This window comes from Populus nigra, chromosome 6, assembly GCF_951802175.1.
Source record: "Populus nigra chromosome 6, ddPopNigr1.1, whole genome shotgun sequence".
NCBI classification, from domain to species: Eukaryota; Viridiplantae; Streptophyta; class Magnoliopsida; order Malpighiales; family Salicaceae; genus Populus; species Populus nigra.
Genome location: NC_084857.1, coordinates 15,837,472 through 15,856,346, shown reverse-complemented (window position 1 = coordinate 15,856,346; position 18,875 = coordinate 15,837,472). Strand labels below are relative to the sequence as shown.

At 30.6% G+C, this 18,875-nt stretch overlaps 1 protein-coding gene and 1 long non-coding RNA gene across 8 annotated transcripts; one reads left to right on the top strand and one right to left on the bottom strand.

Moving 5' to 3' along the window:
• Nucleotides 1-2,288: 2,288 nt before the first annotated feature.
• LOC133696137 (glycosyltransferase family 92 protein RCOM_0530710-like) lies at nt 2,289-4,420 on the top strand. Its single transcript, XM_062118199.1, has one exon. It carries the CDS (start codon nt 2,553-2,555, stop codon nt 4,338-4,340), a length of 1,788 nt encoding a protein of 595 aa, XP_061974183.1. The 5' UTR covers nt 2,289-2,552; the 3' UTR covers nt 4,341-4,420.
• Nucleotides 4,421-9,026: 4,606 nt separating this feature from the next.
• LOC133696903 (uncharacterized) lies at nt 9,027-12,522 on the bottom strand. 7 transcript variants are annotated; one of them, XR_009842760.1, is made up of 8 exons: nt 12,282-12,522; nt 12,061-12,160; nt 11,858-11,983; nt 11,560-11,738; nt 11,326-11,420; nt 10,251-10,320; nt 9,939-10,090; nt 9,027-9,327 (listed from the first exon to the last, which is right to left on the bottom strand). It is a non-coding gene; the product is annotated as an uncharacterized LOC133696903 (long non-coding RNA). The 7 variants fall into 7 exon arrangements; XR_009842756.1 differs by having other exon boundaries at nt 11,858-12,160; XR_009842759.1 differs by lacking the exon at nt 11,858-11,983 and having other exon boundaries at nt 11,984-12,160.
• Nucleotides 12,523-18,875: the final 6,353 nt, after the last annotated feature.

Sequence of the window (18,875 nt, the reverse complement as noted above, 5' to 3'; positions counted from 1 at the left end):
ATTCATGAGTTTGACGGGTTAACCAATTAGATCCTATATTTTTTTATTTGAATTTTTATATTTCACCTTTTTTTAATGTTGGATTGGTTTGTAAATAGACTTTATGATTTATTTTTATCTACTCTATAGAATTATTATGGTCTCAAATAAATATTTATTTTAGAATTAATGTTTGTTTTGCAAACATAATTTTTTTCCATACAATTAAATAAAAAAATAACAAAAAATTTTATGTTATCAATTGTTTAATATCTTTTTTTAATGCAAAGTTATTCAACCTAATTGAATTTATTACCTGGATTTTATTTTTATCAAACTTTAAAAAATGTTAAAAACATGAGGAATTATTTAGCTGTGTCATTGAGAGGGATAAAATAGATCAATTTAAAAAATTTTCATCCCATTTTCTTTACTTGCTTGAATTGATTAAACGTGAATGAGTTGATTGAATGCTAAAAAATAACCTAGTTTTTTTTTAAAAAACAATCAAGAAAATAATTATTTAATAAAATATTAAGACAAAACATCATTCATTCTAAACCGCACAATTAACCTAGTTGTAACAACATGCAGCTTCCTAACAACCCCCGCAGTCCACACGCACACGCACACGCACACGCACAAATATATATATATATATATATATATATATATATATATATATATATATATATATATATATATATATATATATATATATATATATATATTGTGTTGTCGTGGCTCGCACCTTCCCACTCCTTAAAACAAATAATGAGGAGCAAGTTGTAGTGGGTGGGCACCAACAAATTTGTCATCCGATCAACTGGATAGATTCTCCATCCTTTTCCAAAGATTCTGCCATGGTTAATTTGGGATAATTTCTCCCTTTTATTCTGCAAAATATAATGCAGCATAGTTGTTCAACTTGGTTCAATTTCATGGATTGACTCATAAAATTTAAGATTTAAAACTTTATTCGAGTTTGATTTTTAATTAAATTATATTTTATATTCACTTAATAAAACTTGGTTTATTCCACCAAATCTAATTAATTCAATACCATGAAAATTAAAAAAAAATTGATGTTATTTTAATAAAAACAATTCATACTATTTCCCGTATTACTAGACAAGAGAATTATTTTTATCATAAGATTGAGGAATTTGACTAAAAATCTATTACTTAAATAATTTAGTTAATTAACAAAACAGGATGTATCACTAAAGCAACACCTGCAAAATACTATAAATTAAAAGAGTGTTTTGTTTTTTATATCATCCTATTATATTTTGAGTTTATAATTAAATATTTTTTATTGAAAAACACGTTTGAATTTTTTTTCCATCAAAGTAAATTGATATTATATATATAAGTACAGCAGTAACATGGTAATAAAGTTCAAAGGGATGGGATGCATTGATTAATGGCTAATTAATTAATCGAATGCTAGCTAGAATGCCAAAGACCAAAGACACCACCATCGAAGAGGAATGAATTAAATAAAGGAAAGATGAAGTCACTTCACTGGAAAATTGTAATTACATGACGTCCTCCAAAATTAAATAAAACGACGCCATCTCGTCTGGTTGCCACCATAGTGAAGAGCTGGGGCCCTCTGTGTTTCTTTATTTTTATTTTATTTAGCTATTCTTAAAATAATATTAAGAACATATTCTCAATATATTCTCTACATAGATTTAACTAATACATTAAAAAAATGTATTGTTAAATAATCCAAAATTAGAAGGTCAGAAAAGATAAATGTGGATAAAACCAACTTATTAGATTTTTGTTTAGCTTATTTAGGTGTGTTGTTGTGGTTGTTTTTTAAAATGTTTTTTAATTATAAATATATTAAAATAATTTTTTTATTTTTAAAAATTATTTCTGATATTAGCGCATTAAAATGATCTAAAAATATAAAAAAATATTAATTTGAAGTAAAAAATAAATAAAAATTTATTTTTTTTTAAAATATTTTTAAAATAAAAAAATAAACATACCTTAATTAAAAAGTTTTATAACTTCAACCTATAACTTTTTTATTGTTATTAAGGGATTTTATGATATGAGAGAAATATATACAAAAAGAGAGAGAAAATTATATATAATCTCATATATCTCTCCTTTTATTTTATTTTTTAATTTCTCCTTCTTATCTCTCTTTTTTTATTATCTCTTTATCTTTCACTAATCAATTTATTATTAAGATACTTATTAGCAATCATCAAATTAAAACAAGACATGTGGCTCAATTTCACTCGCTAAAAGAGCGTAAAAAAGTAAATAAAAATTCCTCCTCACCATCATCTTCTTCTTCCTTTCCTCCTCAACGAGTCAAAAAAGAAACAGGAGTAGTAGTATATTATACTGTAGTATTATTCTCCCTCCTCCAGTCAAAGCATAGCTGCGTCTCTTCCCTTTCTTCTCCCTTTTCCGGCCGACCACAACGCCAAATCTCACCGTCAGCTTCTCCAGATCTGCACCTCACAAATTCCAGGCCCATCTCCTCTCACTCATTCGTTCAAGATCCAGAAATCTCCCTTTTATTTTGGTTTTGAAAAGAAAAAATGGATTCTGAGCAAAGGCGGAAGAGAAAGCAGCTGGGAAGAATATATAGACCAGCATGTGCCAAGTTGTTATTAGTAAGGTCTCTAACTGTATGCTTATCTTTCTTAGTATTTCTTTTGTTCATTTCGTCGGATCGTTTACCAATCCGTAGGGACGGGTCGTTTCGTCCAGTTCTGAGGACTTCCACTATGTCCCTCTTGCCTGCTTTTCTAACCGGTGGTGGTGGTGGTGGTATATCCCAGTATCAAAATTTAGTAGTAGAAGGCAGGGTGTTGTTGCCTGACCACTTAGTGTTAATCGTTTCCAGTAAATTAACTCCACCAACTGATAATTTAGACTGTGTTTACTACGACAATATGCTTGAACGAGTTGTGTTAAAGCCTGTTATATCTGTTGATGGATATCATCAACAGTTGAAGTCCGTTGTGAGGTGCCACCTTCCGCCTCTTAATTTTTCTGCTTCAGTTAATTTGCGAGGGCGAGGGCGAGGGCGGAGTGGCGATGTTGTGGTGGAAAGACGTGAATGGTTGTTGCGGCTTAATCAGAGTGTGGTTCCTTCCTGGAACAAGGTGGTTTATGAGGCAGTTTTGGATTCGAATGGTTACACTAGTAATGTGGTTGTGTTTGCTAAAGGATTGAATCTTCGGCCGCATAGAGAAGCCGATGCTAGGAAATTCAGGTGCCACTTCAGTTTGACTGATTTTGATCAAGGATTATTTGTGTTCAATACTCGAGCAATTGCAGCTGCTCAAGAAGTTTTTCGGTGTTTGTTGCCTCCTAGTATTCTAAACAATCTAGATAAGGCTAAGGACATTCGAGTTAGTGTTAGCCGTGTTGATTACAATGTTGAAGGTGCAGATGAAGCTCCTCTGCCTTCGGTCGCCAAAGTTCAAATTATCAACTCCCATGAGCACAAGAGTAACACTGGGAAGTATGAGCTCTGTGCTTGCACCATGCTGTGGAACCAAGCCTCTTTCCTTCGGGAGTGGATTATCTATCACGCCTGGCTTGGAATCGAGCGATGGTTCATATATGACAACAATAGCGATGATGAGGTTCAAGAAGTTATTGATGAACTTAATTTGCACAAGTACAATATCACTAGGCATGCTTGGCCATGGGTTAAGACACAAGAGGCAGGCTTTTCGCACTGTGCTTTGAGAGCAAAACATGAATGCAAGTGGCTTGGATTCTTTGATGTTGATGAGTTTTTCTACTTCCCACATGGACGGGGACGATATAAACCTGGACCAAATTCACTACGAGCCCTTGTCATGAAATACTCAGATTCACCAAAAATTGCAGAGATAAGAACGGTTTGCCACAGCTATGGGCCATCTGGATTGACATCACCTCCATCACAGGGTGTAACTGTAGGTTATACCTGTCGGCTTGAGGCTCCGGAGAGACACAAATCCGTTGTGCGCCCAGAGCTCCTTCATACAACTCTTCTTAATGCGGTGCATCATTTTAAACTACGGGATGGATACAAATACCTGAACGTGCGAGAGAGCAAGGTTTTAGTGAACCACTACAAATACCAGGTGTGGGATTCCTTTAAAGCCAAGTTCTTTAGAAGAGTTTCGACCTATGTCACTAACTGGCAAGAGGACCACAATAAGGGATCAAAGGATAGAGCGCCAGGTCTAGGGACAGAGGCCATTGAACCTCCCGATTGGCGGCTTCGGTTCTGCGAGGTTTGGGACACTGGCCTCAAGCATTTTGTTATGGCCAATCTTGCCGATTCGACGTCTGGGTTCCTTCCCTGGGAGAGGTCCCTCTCGTAACGGATTCGCATTTCGATGTGCAAATTACAGCTAGGCACCCATGTATAACAACAGAGCAATCACACAAGCAGCATTCTTTATTTGTTTTTATTTTGCAATTTTTTTTATCCTGATTTTTTTTATACCACAACCGACCAAATTTATATTTCTCGACAATTACCAAATGTTACTATAAAAATGCAAATTACTAGGTTGGAAAGGTATCCAAGTAATTGATTCGAACCTTGTAATCACATGGTTACGTAATCTATAATTAAAATTGAGATATGATTATGGAAAGCTGAAATAGATCTGATAGAAGTGCGACATAATGAAAACATGTCTCAAGGCATCAACACCATTAGAATGAAGTAGAATGATACCATAAAACCAGTTAATCTTTGATAAGTTAGATTTAGTTCGTTCAAGAATTAAAAAATGCAAGAATCTTCTTACACGTTAAAACTAAAAAATTCAAAAGTAATATTCATCAATAGCCGCTGAAATTTTAGTTACATGAGTTTAAATAGTTCTTCAAAAATTAACCATAATGGGTTTACCCCTGTGGCCTGAACTGACCTACATACAAAAATGGTCCAAAAACCCTAAACTGAAAAGCCCATAACTTGATTCAAACAAGCCTTGGATTCTAGCTCAAAACAAAGTTTTAATTAAGCCCAAACATTAAAGAAAATAATAAAAATAACTAATCTGTCATTAAATAGCATTAGCCTTTTTTTTTCCTTGTGTAGCTAGGATGAATAAGAAAAGGATTCTAGAACATTAATAAATCATTGTCACTCTTGAAAATTATGTTTCAGCTCATTAAGATTATTGCGGAACTAGAAAATCTCCAAAACAAGTTATCACATCCTTTTAAAAAAATGATCTTTATCAAATAGAAAGTCCACAGGTCAAAAGGAAGTAAATAACAAAATTCATACAACATGTTCTGACTTATATCGCAAGTCCTTTCTAAACTCCGATTCACCTGAAAATTTACTCGAACATAGAAAAATACCTTTAGAATCTTCTGGTAAAGTTTCAGTTCGATTCAACGGTTGGATTTGGAGTTATGCTCAATAGTGTAAACTGAATGGTAGAAAAGTTTACGCCAAAATCCAAATCCGACCTTGCTTGGGTCGTATCACAAGGTTGAACTGTATCATTCCCTCCCTCTTCAAGAAGATTCGCCCTCGAATCTTGAATAGGATTAGTAGTGACTTTATTAGCCTTTTGTTTAAGCCTTCGGAATTCTCTTATTGCTAACATCTTTCTCTAATAACATTGTATGGAAGTAGTGACTAACAAGAATTTTAAATAAGCACGTTGTACTAACCACTTGCATACATACTTTTGAATGATAATAACAACGACTCTAATTTGTCTTTTATTTTTTTGGCGTTGTACCTCCTTTTCCCATGAAGCTTGAAAATCATAGAATAATCTTCTACACCTATCAACTTCTTGTTCTAAAACCCCCAAACCATGGCTTAGTTTTTCGCATCTTTGAGCTAGAATCCTCTTTCGTTCCCTCTCCCTTGCTGAATACATGATACAAATAGAAAAATAAATAAAAAAAGATGAAGTCACAACAAGAATAGAGTTTACGACAGGAAGAACACTGATTTAGACTTGAAATTACAAATTTGACTTTTGTTTGGACCAAAACTGATAGAAAACAAACAAATATGAAAGTGATGAAAATGACTCAAACGACAGCCAAATATTTCAAATATGATGATAATATACTGGTAGGAACAAAATCAACAAAAACAAAACAAGTTTTGAAAGATAACACAAAACAAACCTGTTACGGCAAGACAAAACCCGATTCTAGAACCTAAAGAAAATGCTATCCAAATGACCTCGAATTTAATATATAATATTTGAATACCAAGAAAACAACAAATCTCAGTTTATAGGTCGTTCTATTATGTCTAGGTACCCAAACTCCTTGTATGATCAGTTTGCGGCAGAATTGAACCTCCAATTAAAACCTCAAGAAACCGATATCCAAATAAGCCCAAATTTAATATATGGTGTGATATCACCCCCAATACACATAATATGAAGTTTCAATTGATTCTAAGGTGGTTTGCTTATGGTTCACTAAGAGTAGTGTTTTTGCGGCAAAATTGAATCTCGAATTAAAACCTCAAGCAAACGATATCAAAATAAGCTCAAATTTTATATATCTTGCAATATCACCCCCAATAGATAAAATATGAAGTTGCAATTGATTTTGATGTTATTTTCTTATAGTTCATTAAGAGTTGTGTTTCTATGGAAAAATTGAACCTCGAATTAAAATCTCAAGCAAACAATATCAGAATAAGCTCAAATTTGATATATGATGCAATATCACCCCCAATAGATAAAATATGAAGTTTCAATTGATTCTGAGATAGTTTGCTTGTGGTTCACTAAGAGTTGTGTTTCTGTGTCAAAATTGAATCATCTTTCAAATTTCATCTAATCTCTCTCACTCTCTCTCTCTCTCTCTCTCTCTCTCTATATATATATATATATATATATATATATATATATATATATATATATATATATGTTACTGATATGATTAGAAACAATAACAAGATGAATTATAACCTTTTTTTTTCTTAGATGACGCAGACACAAAGATTGATGCAAACCTCGTGAATCCATATAGTGTAAAATACCTTCGGAATCTTCTGGTAAAGTTTTAGCTCGATCCAACAGTTGGATTTGGAGTTATGCTCAATAGCACAAAACTGGACGGTAGAAAAATTTACATCAAAATTCAAATCTGACCTTGTTTTGGTCGTATCACAAGGCTGAACCGTATCAGTGATGTTTTTCTTTAGCTTCCTCTTTCAATAACAATAGTATAACAAAATTGATAACAAAATGGCAGGTCGAAACTGTGACCAAGTTCTTGCCAGTTTGTCTTACTAGTCATGTTCTTACGACAACATGTAGTTCTGCCACTTGTTACACCTATAGAAACTGCAACCAAGAACAAACAATTATTGTTCTGATATTTTATTTGTTTTTCATTCCAAAAATGTTTTTTAAAAAATTACTTTAAATTAATTTTTTTAGTATTTTTAGATCGTTTTGACGTGTTAATATCAAAAATATTTTTTTAAAAAAAACATTATTTCAATATATTTTTCAAGCAAAATGCACTTTGAAAAACAATCACTATCATAATACCAAATAACTCGTAACATTGCTTGAAAGAAAAGTTCAATGCAAAAATTAATTTTTCTTATTTATCCTCACTATTTAGCAATGAAACTAGTTATTTGATTGTCTTTCTTTATGGCTGGATATTTTTTTTCTAATAAAAAAACAAGATATACAGGCTTTTAAAACTATTTTTTATATAAAAAATCATGAATGTGAATTAAGAAGCTTAATCACAAATCTAATTAAATAGGTTGAAAATCATGTGTAAATATATAAAAAATAATTAACGATAACTACAAATAAAATGAAAAAAACAGAGCAGATGATGTGTTATTTGCGAGCTCAAATTCCAGCCACCACTGTGGTGACTGGAAAATCAAAGAAGTGTTTCTTTTGCCCTAAAAACCCAATTTTTATGTCATTTCAAACCAAGGAAACCTCACTAACAGCCTTGAAACAACTACAAACCAATCCATCAATCCAAAAAACCCAAAAAATATCCAAAAACCTGGAATCAAACTAGGTTAGATTTATTTTCCTCAACTTAAATATGTTTTTTCATGCAATATTGAGACTCTAAAACATCACCATCGAACTTCTCTTATCATATAGAACTCATTTTTCTTTTTCTTTTTTATCCTTATAGTAATGAAACTAGTTATTTGATTGTCTTTTCTTACAAGTCCAATATTTTTTCTTCTAATAATAATAATAAAAAGATATACATGATTTTAAAAGCATTTTTTATATATATAAAAATCATGAATATAAATTAAAAAGCTTAACCACACATTTAATTAAATAAGTTGAGAATCATGTATAAATATACAAAAAAAATCATTAACAATAACTAAAAATAAAATAAAATAAAAAAAGAGTAGATGGCATGTCATCTGTGAGCCCAGATTCTAGTCACCACTGTGGTGATCGAAAAATCAAGACGGTGTTTTTTCCCCTCTAAAAACCCAACTTTTAAGTCATTTCAAATCAAGAAAACCTATTAACACCCTTAAAATAACTACAAAACAATCCATCAATCCAAAACACCAAAAAATCAAAATAAAAAACCTGAAATCAAACCAGATTAGATTTATTTTCCTAAACTTAAATCTATTTTTTCAGGCAATATTGAATCTCTAAAACATCACCATCAAACTTTTCATAATATGGAACTCATGAAAACCAAGAAAAACTATTTTAACGGTTGAAATTAGCATAAACAGTGACATTTTTTCTCATTGTCGAAATTAAACGATATCTCTCTAACCAGTAACTGAAAAATAATACAAATGAATTTTTGTATCAAAATTGATTTTTTTTAAAATTTAAAAGGACCTAAATTGTATAAATTATGTTATTTTTAAAGATGAAAGATCCAAGTATATTTTTATAAAAACTTTGCATGCCACTCATGTTTAGTGTCTTTTTTATTTTAGTCCTTCTTCTTCCAATTCCACCCTTGCTTAAGAAACCGAAAGCAATTGGCCTTCAATTAGGATAAAATCGTCCAAAATAAAAGTTTGAGGACCAAAATTGAAAAAAATAAACGGTGTATCCACAATAATCTGAGTGGGTGAACAGTATTTAGCTACAGTGAACATCCCGCGCCTTTTAGTGTTTTCTATAACTATAATATAATAATTTGATAATTTGACAAATTTTGGTGCTTCCTTCTTGTTCTATCTCCAACTCAGAAGTCAAGGTGAGTGGCATCCCTGGAAACTGTGTTCACCTATGGCATGAATTGGGTTCAAAATGCTATGCTGCCTCCTTGTTCTCACTCCATCTTCGTTTTGCCACACTATGATTTGGTTCGATAACAATTTGCCTCCTCCTGGTTCACAAAAGCATGCATGACATCAGAGACTTGTAAATGGATTCACAAATTTTAAAATTGTATTGTCTAAAGAATAAAATAGATGAAACTGTAGGTTTCAAATCCATGTGTAATTTTGATGCTTGGTGCTTTGTGAAACATGTTCTTAAATGCGCATCAATTTCCCGTTAGCAACATCAACACACATTCTTCTCCATCCACATTCTCTTGTAAGAAAAACAATTTCATAAAATGCTCCTTGTCGAAGCTTTAAACGAAACATGATACATATAATTCATATGGTTAACACTAACAGCTTATCCAAAAGGAAAAGAAAATATGATCTATATAATTATTACCCGACAGAATTGTTTGGCATGGGGTATAAAACTGCTACCTAGACATTACAACACCCAACAACCCACAAGACAGGGGGGGGGGGGGGGGAGATAGGCTCCAGGTCATCAAAATTTACTCTCTGAGTTCCCTAAAGACAATGGCATGGAACCATAATTTTCAAAAAAAAAAAAAAAAGGGACAAAACACCTCAAGCTTACGTTCTCAAAGCAGTAACAAAAACAGTTTGACAATATCATAATGCTTAAATGCAATTCAAAAATTGAAATTACCTTGAACAATGGACGCAACAAATGCTATGCACATGAGAATCCAGACGTCCGCATAGTTATTATCAGACTCTATCTTGCACTGCCTATCATTTATTTACAAAATGTTTTGCTAGAGCAGCATCCAGTTTTTCTCCAATAAGAGCAATCCATGCCTGCAAGCGAAAGAAAATTGGAAACCTCAAATCTAGTGAAAGATGATTACAGACAAAAGTGATGTCTAACACTAATTTTGATCCTTTCGCAATCCATGACCAAGTGGCGATAGAATATTGTGACATGCATGTATATGTTATAACTAAAAGAAGAACAGACCTGGTCGGAAGATGTGAACCCCTTAATTGTGTCACCACAAATTATTGCAGTTCCTTCATCTCTTCATTGCCTGAAAAATTCATATCGACTCGGTAATTCTTTGATGTGGAAAACTTGTGCAGGTAAATCAACGAAAAATGTGTTGCAAGTTCAGAATTACAATCCAAAGCAGAACAGTATTCTTCACGATATAAATATGAATTAAACTTTTAGTTTATATTTCTATTTAATCACATTTTGTGATTTCATACAGTAAGCTAGAAGTACAAATGATGGTTCAAGAATTTCTGAGACAATGTCTTTGAAACCATGAAAATGATCCTGTCCAACAAAGCAACCGTGCATTCTATGATGAGGGAAATTTTTTTTGTTCATGAGTCAAAATATTATTACAGTTCGTGACCAACTACCCTTGATATGTACTAGCTCAATTCAACTCAACTAAGCCTAAATATATATATATATATATATAAACATATGAGGTACGTTACCAGAATCTGCCGACCCCTCTCTATTCAGTACTGCCATGGACTCAAATTTTTATAACCCTGTTGTGATTCAAGATCTTTCTTTCACTTCGGCACATGTCATTTTTTATCTACCTCTCCTAATTCTCCATTAACATTTCAAGTTGATCACTCTTTCTCACTGGTGCAACCATAGGTCAACATCAGATATAGCCAAACCATCTCAAATGACCCTCGGTTCACTTTTCTCTAGAGATGCCACCTCTGGCTACCTACAATGTACTCATTTTCTTAACCAGTACTTTCTTGTGCTTCTACATGTCTCTAATCTTTTTACAAAAAAAGTTTAAAAAACTACACATTTAACCTTCAAGACTATTTATTCTATTCTCAATAATACCCAGACAATCCATGTAAAAGATGTAGCGACCTTTATTCAGACGAGAAAGAAAAGATCTGTTTGCAGTTTAATTCAAGCATCCAATGCAGCTAGAATAAGCGAAAAGTCAACAAATTAATAATCAGCAAAAGTGGTGATTTGCCTTTTTAATGTGAAGCGTGTTACAGCATCTCCACAAAAGTGCAAAACAAAGTCAAATTAAACTTACTGGGAAAAAGTGAGCTAGATCACCTCTGTGTTCAAAGGTAGAAATGGCAACTCAGATATCCCAGTGTAGAGAGAAAAGGTTGGCCAAATAGCTCTCTGCAAATAGAATCAGCAAACAATCATCTTTTAGTACTTTTTCAGCAGGCATCTTTTTCTTTTTTCTTTTTTTAAGATCATCACATGGCAAAGGATCCAAAACAACAAAGAAAGCTAACAAATCATGGAAAATACTTACGAGATGCAGATTTTATAGCAGCACGGTAAAGTGATCCTTGCATCAACTTGGCAGCATCGACAGCCAGTGCTTCATTATCGACAGATTAAGCTGCCAAGCCAATTTGTAGGATACAACAGTAATCATAAATAACAACTAGAGACCTGCAGCATGTAACACCTGACAGAGATTCCCATGCCCTAAAGTTGAGCAACAAAAACAATGATAAATAGCCAAGAACACATTGCCTATTTCCCAATTCCTCCTAAAAATGTTGATGATTAACAAACAGCTGACAAGTAAGCAACTAATATTCCACCTCAAAATCTTTTCAACTACAGTAGTAGTAACGTAAGCAGAAAGGGCAGTAACATAATAGCTCGGAAACTACAAAATCAGGAAGGTGGGAACATATAAACTGGCATTCCACGCCTTGAGGTTTTACCTAAAAAATGAAAATAAAAATCACACTCTCCAATTTGCAATCCAATTAACCATGGAAAGCAAGTGCGTAGCCCTTACCACAGAGATAGATTTAGGGCGAATTGCCAGCCATACCAGACCAGTTAATATATTAGTCACAGCCAATCCAAGTGTTAACAAATCAGCACTAGATTGTGAACTGCCATTAAAAAAAAAGGACTTAGCATCATTACCTTAATAATCAACAAAAACAATATATTAAGGATTAAAAGATAAAATATTTCAAGTCTGAACCTAGCAATAGCAATGAGAAATTTTACCTGCTAGCATCGATAACGGGAGCTACGCCCAAAACGGCGCGATTGGCGAGCACGGCCAAGAAAGAAGCACCTCCAACAAATATGGGCAAGCTACGTGATGTCCAAAATTATTAAGTAAAAATCTAAAAGGCGTATGGCGTCGGATTTTAACTGATTTAATCCTTGAAGTTCAATTACTTTTGATTTTTTTTAGTTAAGAGTAGAATTGGAAGAACATAGACAGGAATAACAAAGGTGTCAAATAGGTGGCGTGATAGAAATTTTGGGAAAGATACGTTTTGGTCTTTATACTTTAAAAATAACATAAATTATATAATTTTAATATTTTAATATTTTTCAATTTAATTTTGATATAAAAATTTATTTTTGTTATTTTTTAGTTCCTAGTTGAAAGAAGAGAGAGGTCGTCAGATTCTAACATTAGAGAAAGAAAGATGTTGTTGACACCGATTTAAACCATCAAAACAGTTAATATTTATGTCAAATGATTCCATTTGATGAGTGAAGTTCATATTATATGATTTTTACCTTTAAAATTTGTGGGAAAAAAAAATCTAAGCTTGGGTTGATTTTTAGTTTCAGGTTGATTTTGATTCTTGGGATGGTTTTTTTGTTTTTTTATATAAATAGGTTTATCATTGCTTCTAAGGTATTTCTAGGTATTTTAGGTCAAAATGGGTTGAAAATGTGTTTTGGAGTCAAAAAAACATTAAGATCTGATTTTTCAGCCATCATAGTGGCAAGAATCTGGGTAAAACCAAACAATGTGTTGTCTGCTTTTTTTCCCATTCTAGATGTAAAAAACCAAAAAAAAACAAATAAAGGTCTAGTCATGCAGGTCTGCCAAGGCAAGCTCGCGTGTGAGACCTCACAAATGGGCAAGCGCGGGTTGGCCTGGCTTGGCAAGCTCAGCAGTGTTTGACATTTTCTTTTCTTTTTTTATTTTTTAAATTAATCCTTCTTTTTATATGTTTTTTTTTCAATTTTTTAAATTAATGCTTCTTTTTTATATGTTTTTTTTCAATTTTTTTATTTATATTTAAATTAGTACTCATTCTCTCTTTTATTTTGTTTAAAGAGCCTCTTTTAATTTATGATTATTTTTTTGTTATGCATTTAATTTTTTAAGAGGTTTTTCTGATTCATCTATAATTTCTTTTTATCTTTTTTATAGATGAACTTTATTTTTTAAAATAAAAAAAAATTATTTTTAGATAATATTTTTAATATGTGTAGCCTTACATGATATATTTTTTATTTTTTTATTTTATTCAATCAATTTAAGGTATGTGTATATTTTTATTATCGTTTGATTGAACAAAAAAATTATTTTAATAAAAAATTTAGTAAACACAACGTGGTAAATGTCTTGTCTTGCAAGATTAAATATCTTAATCTGTATTTGTCTCTTGATTTTTCCAGTTTTATTTTTGAGTTATCGTTTATGGTTTTTTCTTTCCATTAAGACATATATTTTTTATTACATGTATGCATAAACTTTTTTATTTTTACTTAGAATTTTTTAACTAAAAAAATATGTTGAAAAATTCTATGTATAAATTTTTTTGTTGAAAGAAATATATTTAACATGCGGCGAAGCACTGGTCAAGTATCTAGTAAATAATTAGACAAGTAAGCATAAAAGTTTAGTTTACGAACTAGATTTGTAGTCAACGTTTCGCCGTGGGTAGGATAAAGTTTTCTTAATGTTAAAAAGAAATGCTAAGTAAAAACAATTCGAGATTCGAGTTATTGGTTTATTTGATAATTTAAATAATATGATTAAAATAATATAAAATAATAAATAAACAAATAAAAATGAAAAATAAAAAATGAAAAATGAAAAAAAAGTTAAAAGAACTTGATATAAGTTGCCCAGATTATTGAACAATTTAATGGTAAAAAGACAAAATTAAAAAAATAATAAAAATAAAAAACAATAGTTAAACCGGGTTAACTCATAAACTTTGTGACCATGAATATAAAATTAAGATAATCTCGTAGAAAAAATGTGTAGAAAAAAAAGTTTGAATACCAATTCCTAATAAATCAAATGAGAATATGATAAATTTATAAAAAAATAAAAAGAAAAAAAAAGATGAAGTTCAATCTCTAGCAAAGAAAATGTTGAAAAATAAAAATTAAGAAAAAAATATAATTTAAAAAGGTAAAAAAAATTCGATCCAAGCTCACTCAGATTAAGATGCGAAATCTCTTAACCAATTGTGATATCAAGGTGAATGTGTTCGAAAACAAATTGAATAATATCATGAAGCTCAATTATTGATCAACGTAATGTTAGAGGATTAAAAAAATAAAATAAAAAACAATGGAAGAAATATATGAGTCAACCCGGGTTAGCCCGCAAACCTTGCAGTCATGTAAATCATGAAAATCCTTGAACCGAGTTCAATAAAAAGGCTTAATTCCTAATCAATTTAATTTTGAAGGATGAAATAGTAAAAAAAATCAATTTATAAAACTTGCAAAAGAAAAAAAAGACAGCAATAAAAAGAATAGAGATCAAATTTTATAAGAAAAAAACTCATAGATGATGAAATTGTAAAAAAAAAATGATCGGGATAACCCAATACAAAGAAAATAGAAAAAAAAAGGACAAAGACCAATTTCCAATCAATCGAATATTAAAAGATAAAATTGAAATAATTCATTCTTAAAAAAAAAACCCTAAAAAAAGTCAATCAACGTTAATTTTTGAAATCAATAACTCTAGTTTTAAACTTGGAATTAACCCTATAGCAATGAAAAAAAATCTTAGTTAACCTGGGATAATCCGCAAACCCAATGATCATGGGCACAAGATTGAGATAATCCTATAGAAAGGAAAGAAAAAAAAGATAGGAAGACTAATTTCAAATAAATCAAATGTTACAGGATAAAATTGAAATAAATCAACTTAAAAAAAAACACAAAAAAGTCAACTCACGTTAACCTTTAAAACTAGTGACTCTAGTTATGAACCTGAGACTAATCTCATAGAAGACAAATCTTAAAAAATAATAAATCAAGTTTCTATATAAAAAAAAAGTTAAAAAACAAACATTAGCTTTTAAAAAGAAAAAAAAAACTCAAGTCATCCCGGACAAATCTCTTAAACCCAATCTAATTTCTAACAACCCGTGAAATTTTTGAATTGAGTTCAATCAAGAAGCTTAATTTCCAATCAATTTAATTTTAAAAGATGAAATCATAAAAAAAAATTTAATTTAAAAAACTTGTCAAAGAAAAAAAGACACTAATAAAAAGAATGAGGATCAATTGAAAGACAAAAAAAACATGGAGGATAAAATTATAAAATAATACAAACTAAAAAAATTATCCCAAACAAAATAAATAGCAATAAAAAAATTAGAGATCAAATTTGAAAGGAAAAAAATAAAATAGGATGGAATTAAAAAATAATTGTAATTTTATAGTTTATTAAAAATAAAAAAAATAATAATCAAAAGAATGGAGACCAAATCTAAAAGATTAAAATTAAAAAGGAGTGATATTAAAAATATTTATAATTTCATGTCTTATTCAAAATAAAAAAAAATGTACTTAAAAGGACAAGAACCAATATGAAGGAGAAATAAAGTGTAGGGTAAGTATGATTTTTTGAAGGGGCTAGCATGAAATCTGAGGGTAGGGAGAGAGAAAAAGGAAAAAAAAATTGTTATTGACACCAAACCCGATGCACGTTAGGGTCACGTGTCACCTTAAAGGACGGGGGGGTCGTCCACACACTAGCATCTACTACGCACATGCAAATAATTTTTTTAATTATATTTAATAAATATAATTTACAGAAATGTCTCTCAGTACCCTTGGAATTTTTAATAAAACCAAAGTAAAATGACAAAAAAAACCCTTGGATGATAGTTTGTTGGTTTTGTCTTTAAAAGCATCAAAGTAATTACACTATTCTAAAAAACTAAAAATACTAAATTATCTCTGAGTAATAGGCATTAAATTATTTTATTGTAAGGTTAAATTAGTAATTTTATTATGAAAAAATGAAATTATCAATCTAACCTCAACAATTTGTAAAAGATAATTATGTCATGGTAAAAAGACTATCTTGCCTCCAATGCTTAGTTCAAAGGTTTTTTGTCCAAGAACAATTTTAAAATTATATTATTATAATGAATAGTAATCTGAGTCTTGGTAAACAATACTTTTCATAGGATAATTTTTTTTAACTATAACTACTTTTTTTATGCATACTAAAACCTATATTAAAACTATACTTAAATTAAAAGTATATAAAACACATAAAACACTTACTAAGCTCTTAAAGTTTGATCAAGTTGAAATTTTACTGTTGTTGTCGATGATTGATTATTTATTCTTAAAGTTTCATTGCTCTTCGTTTGGTGTAAAATAATTAACCTTAATAAGTCTTTTCATATTCCAATAACATCACATTAATTTGAGTGTACTTCTAATCAATATACGACAAACACAAATGAGTTTAAACTCAAATATTTCTTAACGCGAATTGACCATGAACTCTAGATTAGAAAGAAAACAAGTGGAAAACCAGAGCTTAAAACAGAGAAGTAAGACTATAAATTTAAGTGAAAATATTTTTAAAAAATCTATAGAGTTCGTACGAAAAACCAATCACATAACATATGTATTTGACACCTTTTAAAGAAGATTTTGGAATCAAAATTGACATAGAATTAATTATGATAAACCATAATTAATCCTAAATTTTTTGCTTTAAATAAGATGTTTTTGAGTTGAAGAAACTGTTCAAGTTTCTTAGAAATTGTTATGGAAAAAACTGATTAGATTCTTATATTTATGACGTGGATAAATTAATGGATTGAGAGATAATTTTTCATGAACCGGACTCAAACCTAAATTTAAATTTCTAGAAAATAATCTTTTGTAGTTTTAAAAAATATTTTATAATAAACTAAAACTTAAGCCCAAGCCTAAGCACAAGGGTTTAAGCACAAAGCCTACTTTGTTGAGTTTCTATTCTCTCTAAAAACATGGTGTATATAGGCTTAATTTTAACTTTATGATATATTTTGATTTAATTTAATTTTTTTATATTCTTATTAAACAAACCACCAGGATAATTTGTTTTTTTTTTATATGCGAGATAGAGTTTTTTTAGGCTTAAAGATTTCTTTGAAACATATCACCTAAGAATATTTTGAGATTATTTATTTTATTTATCTATAATTTATTTAAATCATGTTAATGTTCAACGTTAAAGAATGTATATTAGAAACTAAAATTCAATAAAATTTTAACTCAGACGGATCTATTTTTAATTTAATATTAAATATATTTATTAATCATATTTAAATAATCTATAAAACATTTTGGACTTGAGAGTGTTTGTTTTTGCTGTAAAAGTTGTAGTTGCGGTTGGAAAAAAGTGATTTTAAAAAAAGCACTTTTTCTATGGTTTGTGTATATATTTTGTGTGTTTGGTTAAAAGTGTGGTTTGATTTTATTGTGGCAAAAACATGTTTGGTTAAAACTATGGTTGTGGTTGATATTGTACCTAAAATGACTAAAACAGACATAAATGAAATAATTATTTGTGTTAAGAGGAAATAAAATATTTTGTCCAAATACAGACCAACAAAAAAATAAAATCGTTATTTGTTATTACAAAATAAACATTATTGCCCCATCAAACTATTTGCAATGCCATCACGAATATAATCCATACGCGACGCCCTCTGGTGCTCACTTGGTTGTGATTGTGTAACGACATCGGGAAAAGTATCAGGAGGAACAAAATCAGGATGGCTATCAAACTCGTTGAATGCAAAATCTTGGCCCGACTTTCGCCGAATGTAGTTATGCAGCGCCTTTGATGCGACAACAATTTTAACCCATGATTCGTAAGGAAACTCAGGCATGTTTTGCAAGATTTGCCGTCTTTTCTTCCACACTCCAAATGTACGTTCGATTACACATCGTAAGGATGAATGGACTTTGTTGAATAGTTCCTCCCGACTTCGTGGTTGTCCTCGTTGACAAAATTCTGGAAGATGATATCTCTCCTCTTTATATGAACCCAAGTAACCATACTCATTCGTATATCCCAAATCAACGAGATAATACTTCTCTACATAAAATTAATTATTGTTTAAAGCTTACTTCCTATTTCATAGAAAACAAATTAGACCAGCTGAACAACAACCCTATTTTTTACGGGTGAATACCTTCGGCTGGCCTCAGAAATTGTATGTTTGTATTTCCAATCACCTCATGAAATATTCTTGTATTGTGTGCACTACCTTCCCACCCAGCCCAAACAAATGTAAATTGCATGTCAAAGCTACATGCTGTCATTATATTTTGCGTCGGTACACCTTTTCTACCAATAAATGGGATTTGATTTTCTTGTGATACACATGCACGTACATGTGTTCCATCAATCGTTGCAATACAATTCTACAAAAATTAAAAATTTGTTGTCGAATCAATTTAATTGTACTTAAATATTTGATTGTAACCTTTTCAAATATTTAACAACTTTTAAAAAGTATTTTTTACCTTGAAATGGGGCATGTATCTCGAATTCATTGTAATTTCCAGTGGTGTTGCTGTGAA

Coding starts and splice junctions, on each gene's coding strand:
- LOC133696137 (XM_062118199.1), top strand. CDS start 2,553: ATGGATTCTGAGCAAAGGCGGAAGAGAAAGCAGCTGGGAAGAATATAT.